General features: G+C 36.4%; 1 protein-coding gene across 1 annotated transcript; it reads right to left on the bottom strand.

Annotated features, from left to right (window-relative positions):
- Positions 1-221: 221 nt before the first annotated feature.
- On the bottom strand, positions 222-1,517 carry LOC137252337 (putative phosphatidate phosphatase). The gene has a single exon (XM_067787884.1). The coding sequence runs from the start codon at positions 1,217-1,219 to the stop codon at positions 257-259; it is 963 nt and encodes a 320-aa protein (XP_067643985.1). The 5' UTR covers positions 1,220-1,517; the 3' UTR covers positions 222-256.
- Between the last annotated feature and the right edge of the window lie 9,420 nt (positions 1,518-10,937).

Genomic DNA, 10,937 nt, shown 5'->3' with positions numbered 1-10,937 from the left:
GGATGGATGTAGGTGAACAGGATTCGCAAGGCTCTTGAACATTCACAGTTTTCTTTTACTATTGTTCATTGGTTAATTCAAGAGCTGTGATGCCAAATCGGCGCTTAAGCTTTGTTTGGAGTCAAAGAGGAGTCGCAACAACAACCAACCAAAAACCAATGCTGGGGTAACGTAAAAAAAAATAAAAAGCCAATTTGATATATTTTAACATTTTACTAGAATTACTTAATTTAAGACTACATATTATTATTTTATTTCAATAACATCGCGCGACTCGACTAACTCCGTAATGACCATAAATGCGCGTGCTTTCATCGCGCATCTTCCGTCTCTTGGGGGGCATCCCTTTGAATAAATCAGCCACTGAGTGCGTCACAAATGCAGCATTCAAGAAACCCAAAACAGCGCCAGCAAGTATGTCAGAACTATGATTACTGTACGTGTAGTAACGCTCAATTGCCACCAAGATAGCCAAAATAAAGCAGCTAAATTGTAGCAAAATTCTCAACGCTTTCAAAAAGCCACCGCTCACTCGCGCTTGCAAATAAAATATCACAAAACACATAGCATAAGCGACAGTGGCAACAAAACCGCTGGGAAACGATTGACGCGCCATTGTTAACAATTCAGTAGATGCCGCCAATTCGTGGCATTCATAATCTTCTATATAACCTGTCACATTTTGCGCATGCGCCGCATTATAATCACAAGCCAAACCGCCACCGAGTGTTTCCAGAAGCTGCGGTTGACACACGTCAAATAAGTAGGGACGCAAGCGCCCAACATAGCTCTTCATGGTGCGCGTCGCTATTAAGACAAGCATCAAACCAAAGAAGTAAATGCCAACAATTTTATAACATTCGCTCACAAAGTTTGGTATGCTAATACCTACAAAAACAAATTGTTGTACTTTGGCGTGTTTAACCACTGGTGCACCACTTGTGGGTTTGCGCGTCGCGCGCACCGCCGCCCACAACAATTCCACGATCAGCATGACAGCGGTGGGTAAAGCAATTACAGCAATTGTGATATGTACGCGACTTAGCAGCGAAGCGGTATAAGGGAAACGTATTGACGTGTCGGAGCAAAAGAAGCCGCGGTGTGTCGTGGGTAACAATTTGGGGAGCGCAATTAACGCTACGCAACAGAGCGCAATTAAAATCACGACATCAATTATGAGACGAAGCAAAAGTCGCGAACTCGGCGTTTTGCAAACCATGGTTGATGCGCGTGGTATTTGGCAAGCGTAAGAGGAAGGGAGGGCGGCGCACTTGTAGGTGGGCTGTGTACGTAGAATGTTTGTAGGTGAACTCGGTGTGAAAGTGGCGAGCGCGTGTTGTTGATTTATAGAATGCGAAATGTCTGCGCGACTGATTAGCTTGTTTTGTCGTTTTGTTTTCTCAGTTTTTTTTCGCGCGTAATTTATTTACTTTTCGTTGTTGTTTAGTTCAATTAATTCAACTCATTTGTTTACAATGCTTTGCTTATTTCGCTAAATACGCGCTGAGTGTGCTAAACGCGTCGAAGCGAACACGAAGACTGAAGTAACGAACTTGTCGACATTTGTAAGAATGCTGTGTTGATTTCAGATGTTGGACATTTTTTGAAAACTAAATTTACATATGAATATTGCATTGAATTTTAATAGATTTCTAGCAACAAATTTTGTAGGTTTTGTTGACAAAGTGGAATAAAAACAAAAACTAATTAAAATTTAGACACACTAAAATCTAACGAAATCAACAACAAAAACGTATAGCTACAGTAAAATTATTATAATTATAAAAATACAATAAAAATCAAATAAAAGCAATACTTTGTTGTTGGTTTTACCTAAAATTTAATACAAATACCTGGCATCGAAGCTGCTGTAACAATACTTGCTACATGTGCTACAACATCAGAACTAGAAACAATAAAACGCCAACAATGCATAACAACAAAAGCTCCAAAAACGAAAAATAACAAAAACGCTGTAAAGCGCATAGTAATTTTACAACGGCAATCATATGCAATACTCACCGATCCAAAAATAATTGAATTGCCTTTTCCACTAAAATAATAAAAAATTACGTTTAAATGTCACTAAAACAACAACATTCGGTTAAAAACACTCCCCTGTAAATAATATTCTCAGCCATTAACTTGTTCATGTTAACTAAAGTGTATTTTGGTATGTGATACTCTTAAAATTAAATCAAAACTATTTAACTGGAAGTGACCCAGCAGGAAAATTGGCTTGTGGAGCGCCTTCGCTCAACAATAGTCTTTAAAATCATACTTCGTTAAACGTTTGCCGTACTTTTTATAATAATAATAAACCCAACCGATAAATACCCTCCAAAGCCCGCCCAACCGACACGAGGGGCGCATTAGCATAACGCACGGATTTTGTTTTTGGCCGAGTTGTCGATAGGCGAAGGTTTGTTAAGCGTCGAGATCTAAACTACTCAGATACTGAATAAAAGTCCTCAGCTGAGTATTATACATAACAGTTGGAAATAATACATATACTACATTGTTAAATAAGTGAACATTTTGTATAAAGATTTTTTTATTTTTTTACAAGTTAAGATAGGATAGGACAGTTTTCTTTATAGCAAAAAGTGAAACCGTTATATCAAATGAGTTCGAATGAGGGTTAAAATCATGACGCAAATACCTAAAGGTTCGAAATGTCTTCTGCACTTCCTCAAAAGAAGAGGGTTGTAATGCCTTGACGCTCGTGATGGGACATTGAAGTTTACTTCGTTCAAAAGAAAGGTGCTAGAAATCAGTCCATTCAGTAGTTTAGCCATGAATAATACGCCTAGCATTTCTCTAGGACTTGCGAGAGTTAGAAGATCGATAAGCTTTAACCGTCTAGTATAAGGTGGAAGATTATACGAAAATTCCTTAAAGAGAAAAGTAAAAATTGCTTCTGTATTTACTCAAGCCTATCTGCATGAACTTGATATCGCGGATTCCAGACTATTGATCTGTATTCTTGTATCGGTCTAACTAAAGTGGTAAAAAGGGCTTAGTTACATAAGGATATGAAAGGAATGATAGAACGCTTCTAGCCCTATTGACAGTAGCCATAATATGAAGGTTGAAACTAAGTTAAGCTTCCATCGTGACTCCCAAGTCAGCAAAATACTTTACTGATACAAGACAAAAATTATTAATTATGTAAAAGGATGCTGGCAAAGATCTTCGAGAGAGGCATATGAATTTACATTTATTGAGGTTCAGCGGCATTGAGTTTGCGTTGCACCAAGCAACTAACCAGTTTTAATCCTTGTCATTAATGAAAAAAGTTCTTATCTGAGGCTTGTTTTTCTTATGTTTCATTGTAAAGCGTTTTCAAATACACCTAACGCACAACGTAGGAACGGGATATGAATTTCATTCGCTTTGTACGACAGGCATACCTAACGCGGATATATTCTAAGCCCTCATAATCCGCAGGAACCTACTACAGGTAACCATAATTCTGGTCTTTCCGAAGTCAATCAGATGTTGGATGTTTTGGAAAAATGTTGCTCTTATAGACTAAATTTTACGTTTGTAGATCCAAAGATTATTTTTTGAACCACACTGGCGTTAAAATCACCAGGCATGATCTTTTGTCTATTTTATTTCATGGTTCAAAGGGCCCTTATTCGCGCCTTGCTTTTTATGGATTGTGGAGTAATATATGAGGATCTGTACCTATAGGGTCATTATCTACATAATTTTTTACCTTCTTCTCTCATATGCGACAAATGCAAATGAGTATTTAAATATTATGCTAATCCATTTACCTAAAATGTACCCTAATCTACAGTGCTAACAATAGTAACATACAATTTCCCATATAAGAACTGAAAGAAACTCCAACTTAATGGATATGTAAAATATGAATGACAAAAGGAAACACACACATGCGCATGGTCATAAATAAGAATAACCAACAGAGGAATGTGGTTTGGAAAGTTTGTAAGATTGAGCGCCAAAGATATGCACGTGCTGGACAAACAAGGTAGACTACGACTAAAGCAAGCTAAGTTCTTGCCAACAGCTGCGCATGCGCGTAAAATTGAAGTTAAGTTGGAGGAAAACAAATGTCTATGTAGGTATCTATTGTGCTATTACAAATGTTAATTTTGAATTTTTTAGTTTTATTATACTCAGTTGAGCAGAGCTCACAGAGTATATTAACTTTGATTGGATAACGGTTGGTTGTACATTTATAAAAAGAATCGAGATAGATATAGACTTCCATATATCAAAATCATCAGGATCGGAAAAAAATTTGATTGAACCATGTCCATCCGTCCGTTAACACGATAACATGAGTAAATTTTGAGGTATCTTGATGAAATTTGGTATGTATGTTCCTGAGCACTCATCTCAGATCGCTATTTAAAATGAACAATATCGGACTATAACCACGCCCACTTTTTCGATATCGAAAATTTCGAAAAACTGAAAAAGTGCGATAATTCATTACCAAAGACCAATAAAGCAATGAAACTTGGTAGGTGAGTTGAACTTATGAGGCAGAATAGAAAATTAGTAAAATTTTGGACAATGGACGTGGCACCGCCCACTTTTGAAAGAAGGTAATTTAAAAACGTTCTGGGTCACCCTGGTCCACATTTTGGTCGATATCTGGAAAACGCCTTCACATATACAACTACCACCACTCCCTTTTAAAACCCTCATTAATGCCTTAATTTGATACCCATGTCGTACAAACACATTCTAGAGTCACCCCTGGTCCACCTTTATTGCGATATCTCGAAAAGGCTTCCACCTATAGAACTAAGGCCCACTCCCTTTTAAAATACTCATTAACACCTTTCGTTTGATACCCATATTGTACAAACGAATTCTAGAGTCACCCCTGGTCCACCTTTATGCCAAATATCTCGAAAAGGTGACCACCTATACAACTACCAAGACTCCCTTTTAAAACCCTCATTAATACCTTTAATTTGATACCCATATCGTACAAACACATATCTCGAAAAGGCATCCACCTATAGAACTAAGCCCCACGCCCTTTTAAAATACTCATTAACACCTTTCGTTTGATAGCCATATTGTACAAACACATTCTAAAGTCACCCCTGGTCCACCATTATGGCGATATCTCGAAAGAGCATCCACCTATAGAACTAAGCCCTACGACCTTTTAAAATACTCATTAACACCTTTCGTTTGATACACATATTGTACAAACGCATTCTAGATTCACCCCTGGTCCACCTTTATGCCGATATCTCGAAAAGGCGACCATCTATACAACTACAACTACTCCCTTTTAAAACCCTCATTAATACCTTTAATTTGATACCCATATTGTACAAACACATTCTAGTCACCCCTGGTCCACCTTTATGGCGATATCTCGAAAAGGCGTCGACTTATAGAACTAAGCCCCACACCCTTTTCAAATACTCATTAACACCTTTCGTTTGATACCCATATTGTACAAACGCCTTCTAGAGTCACCCCTAGTCCACCTTTATGGCGATATCTCGAAAAGGCGACCACATATACAACTACCACCACTCCCTTTTAAAACCTTCATTAATACCTTTAATTTGATACCCATATCGTACAAACACATTCTAGAGTCACCCCTAGTCCACCTTTATGGCGATATCTCGAAAAGGCGTCCACCTGTAGAACTAAGCCCCACGCCCTTTTGAAATACTCATTAACACCTTTCGTTTGATACCCATATTGTACAAACGCATTCTAGAGTCACGCCTGGTCCATCCTTATGGCGATATCTCGAAAAGACGTCCACCTATAGAACTAAGGCCCACTCCCTTTGAAAAAGTTTATTAACCCTTTCCATTTGATACCCATGTCGTACAAACAAATTCTAGGGTCACCCCTGGTCCACCTTTATGGCGGTATCTCGAAACAGCGTCCACCTATGGAAATAAGGATCACTCCCTTTTAAAATACTCATTAACCTCTTTCATTTGATACCCATATCGTACAAACGCATTCTAGAGTCACAGCTGGTCCACCTTTATGGCGATATCTCGAAAAGGCGTCCACCTATAGAACTAAACCCCACGCCCTTTTGAAATACTAATTAACACCTTTCGTTTGATACCCATATTGTACAAACGCATTCTAGAGTCACCGCTGGTCCACCTTTATGGCGATATCTCGAAAAGGCGTCCACCTAAAGAACTAAGGCCCACTCCCTTTTAAAATATTCATTAACCCCTTTCATTTGATACCCATATTGTACAAACGCATTCTAGAGTCACAGCTGGTCCACCTTTATGGCGATATCTCGAAAAGGCGTCCACCTATAGAACTAAACCCCACGCCCTTTTGAAATACTAATTAACACCTTTCGTTTGATACCCATATTGTACAAGCGCATTCTAGAGTCACCGCTGGTCCACCTTTATGGCGATATCTCGAAAAGGCGTCCACCTATAGAACTAAGGCCCACTCCCTTTTAAAATATTCATTAACCCCTTTCATTTGATACCCATATTGTACAAACGCATTCTAGAGTTACAGCTGGTCCACCTTTATGGCGATATCTCGAAAAGGAGTCCACCTATAGAAATAAGGCCCACTCCCTTTTAAAATATTCATTAACCCCTTTCTTTTGATACCCATATTGTACAAACAAATTCTAGAGTCAACCCTGATCCACCTTTATGGCGATATCCCTAAATGGCGTCCACCTATAGAACTATGGCCCACTCCCTCTTAAAATACTCTTTAATACCTTTCATTTGATACACATGTCATACAAACACATTCCAGGGTTACCCTCGGTTCATTTTCCTACATGGTTATTTTCCCTTATGTTGCCACCATAGCTCTCAACTGAGTATGTAATGTTCGGTTACACCCGAACTTAACCTTCCTTACTTATTTTATTTTATTTTGTATATTTATATATTTTTTCACAAACTTATTGTGCTCATCAATCTTAGCTTTTTATTGCGCCAGCGATGTCTCATGAATTAATTTGCATACAGCAATTTTTATGTTGTCTTACGCAACTCTAAAAGATCTTTGCATTGTTTGGTGTTAAATAAATTTAATAACCAGCGAAGAAGTTATAAGCGTAAGAATGCTGTGGTTTTTGTTGAAATTCCGACGTTTGATGAACTATGGGAAAATAATCTGATGAAATTTTAATTGTGCGCATGTGAGCAATTTTTTCAAGCACAATTAAATATAAAAAAATTGCAACTAATTATAATTTTAAGACTTATTTGTGGAACATACATACTTTAGTTGGAAACATTTCTTCATTCGTATAGAATGTTTTTTTTTTGCAAATTCATTGTTCGACCTCATCAGCACGTAGACGCAATTTATGGAATTTCACAATTTCGAGTTTCCCAAACCTCATTTTGTTAATCTTGCAGCATCAGCGTCAATTCATCTGAACACAATTTTTTGCATGAAAATACTTAAAAAGTGCATACGTATTGAAATATTTACTCAAACTTTACATTAGGGCGTTTCAGAAAAAAAAAACGTGGGTACCATGTACAAAACAAGTTCGCTGATAAATTTACGAGAAACAAATAATTTCGCGCTTTTTGAGATGGACTTCGTCGGATCGGTAACAACCGATACCGATAAGTCATTGTTACCCTTAGCGGATTGAGGTGCTTAGAATATACTCGCGGCAGGTATGCCTGCCGTAAAAGGCGACTTTAATACCCAAATGATTCAAATTGTTGTGTATCGCTAAACTTTCAAGGGTATGCCAGAGTAATTTTTTAGCTTCTCAAACCCAATTATAAACCCCACCTGCCCGTGGCGGGTCCTGTTTTCTTAACAGCTGAAGCTGTGGTAACCCCCAAGTTCTTCATCGAACTAATGGTGCTTGTTACCTGAATGTACCAGATTTCTATCCAGCAAAGGATTATAATCATCGATAAATCTGCCCAAAACCTTCGGGGGTGTTTACAACAACAAAAAACATGGTTTATTATTGGCTTCCTATCGGTAACGGTATGTTATTGGCTTGTCATCGCCGAGTCATCGGCTCATTTTTAGTTTTTAACGACTTCTTATAGATGGGTTGCAGATAGCCCATCGAGATTTTATTAAAGTTGTATCTATAAACTTATATATAAACTTTTGTAAAACGTTGTATGATATTTTGGCTAAAGAACGCCCTATCACCTACTTTGTTTTAGAAATGGCTCATCTTAGCCCGATGACCACATAGGGTTACATTTCACACAGGGTGAAGCGGTATCTATCGTGAGGAAAAAGCAAGAGAGTGTATGTGAGGGGAGGGGGGAAGACGTCGTATTCACTGATGACCTATCGAATTGCAGGGCAATTAATTACTTGTTGAGCAAAACGAAACTTTTACGCGCTTTTAAAGAAAAGCTAAAATAAATTTCTCAAACGCCCTAATAACATACATTTGTGTGTGTGTTTGGGAAGTATGGGTGATCCTAGCAGACAAATAAGCAAAAGTCATGAAGGTGATTTCTTCAATCAATTTCCAAAAACATGAATCATTTTGATGTCATACAGAAAAGATATAGGTAAATGAATTCCCCGAAATTCCAGATATATGATGAGAAACAAGCGGTAAGCAGATTATGCTAATTAAATTCAGATTCAGGCAAGTAATACAATGGAAGTGGGTCTAAATTGCTGGAGATTCCAATTGAATAACGTGCTTTTCTTTATTTATAGCTTACGTTCTCAGCGCGCTTTGTTGTATTTAATTTTATGACGCACTTAAATGTTGATTTCTCTTTAATTGAGTATATCCAGTTTTGTTATCAAAATGTACTTAAACTCGAAGTTGCGGTACTGACCTGTGACAATTAAATATGTATATGGAAGTGAGTGTTTATGATCAATTTATTTGCGTGTATAATTATATGCAGCCAAAGCATTAACGCTTGTTTTTACATATAGCCGCGACCACGAAAAAGCAGTGGGCAAATTTTATCAAATTTCGTCAGCCAAATTCTTCTTTTATTACTTACGATAATTTTAGGAAGAATGTGCTATGTAAACTAACATCAAAAACGTTTCTAAACAATTTAAAATTTTACGAAAATTTCAAACTCTTTAATTTGATTTTTCTGATTTTTTTTAGTGTGCAGATTTGTGACCCAATCAATTTTGGTTAGACAATTCAAGTGACAATTCAAGTTATAGGTCTCTTGTCCAAAGGTTGTACAAATTTCTTACATATAAAAAAAAAAGCTATGCACCCTACGTATGAAAAAAAAATATAAAACACACTCCTAAAAAAATTTCAAAAATTAATACGCATATTTTCATGATCTACAACCGGGCTCGTATTGTGTTATACGATTCGTGATCGAAATCAATTTTTCAAATCAAAATAGCTTTGAAATGGATAGTCAGATGAATGGAATTTGTTTTCTTGGGATCATTTGGACTTTTAAATTAATGTTTTATTACAATTTTTATAAATAGTTTTCATCCGTGATCGTATAAATGATACGTGCCCTATACTTTGCTGAACTATAAAAAAAAAAATGAAATAAAAAAAGTGCGAAAATTTTTTTAAATTTCAACGAATATTCGAATTGTTTTTATTTTTTTATTTCGTTTATTACGACTATTAGAGCCTAGTTCGAAAACTTAAAAATATGATTGCATTAATTAACAATGTGTACTCAATCTAAATTTTGTTTTTGAGATAATTTTGCACAGTTTCAGTTACGAAATTCCTAAAAGTTTTTTCTAAAATTATAGTTAATGAAAAAAGAAAAACTCCATTGCGTATGCCCTGCTATAATTTTTGAACTTGGTATTTACAAGTTCAAAAATTTTCTCGAATTTTTTGAAAAATTGTTTTCCAATTGGTTTGCACAGCTAAAGCTACAAATTTAATGGAAGCTTTTATTTTAGTTACCGAAAACTGGAAAAAAAAAGAATTGACCGAATTTGATAAAAGTTGCATCTGCTATTTCCGGACAATTCATCCCGCGGACAACCCATCCCATTAAAACTACGAAGAATCTATGTATGTTTGTAAGTAAGTAAGAAATCGCCTAAAACAACCATTAAAATTTAAAAAAAATCTTATTTGGGTTAAAGTTATCCAATTAAGACGAAGAGTTACATTGGCCAATTATTAGTCATAAAATGACCGTTTGAGTATTTTTATTCATTATCATCTTCCACATAATTATGCTCCTTCTGCCGTATTCCAAATGAAAAATTTAAATTGCTTAACATTATATTGGGAGGTGGCTACTCGTGCGGGAAACAAATGTTTTTTTTTTTGTCCAAAATGAGGAAAACCAACAAACAAAAAATAAAAAAAACCATGAAAAGAAATTTGGTTCGTTTGGTTAAAGGCTACTGCAGTTCCACCATGTGATTCACGGTTCGAATCCCAGTGAAACCTTTGACAACATTACAAAATTGCCTGATGATGATTACGTTGGCGGTTTTCAAAATGGTTCCATAGCAATATGCCAGTAAATGTTTCATTCTTTTCAGTTTCTCATAGAAAACATAATAATTGAAATTCAATTATTATAAGCCGGTGTTAAGCTCATGAATTCTTAAATTTCGAATATTTTTTAGTGAATTCTCCGGAGGAGTAGGCAGAGCCTTTATAGATAGATATAAGATGCTCAATATTAACAACACTCAGAGAAAAAATCGTTCTAAAACGAACGAAACAAGTTCAAAATTAAGAACATTCGTTGACAAAAGTCTGTTAAGTTCGTTTTTTCTTAACTCGTGACCGATGGGCTTGTTTTAAGAACAGTTTTTCCAAGCACACCGTTCGTATTTTATGACCAGTTTGGTATTAATGTGTCAAACTTCTGTGCTCATTTCAAGCACTGCTTGGGCTTGATTTAAGATTTCGTTCTCACGCTTTGAGAACGATTTGGGGTCGATTTAACATTTTTCGGTCTCAATTCAAGAACGGTTTGTGCTTGACCATTGGT

The sequence above is a fragment of the Eurosta solidaginis genome, chromosome 5 (assembly GCF_040869045.1).
Source record: "Eurosta solidaginis isolate ZX-2024a chromosome 5, ASM4086904v1, whole genome shotgun sequence".
In the NCBI taxonomy this organism is placed as follows: Eukaryota; Metazoa; Arthropoda; class Insecta; order Diptera; family Tephritidae; genus Eurosta; species Eurosta solidaginis.
This window is presented reverse-complemented; position numbering and strand designations above follow the sequence as displayed.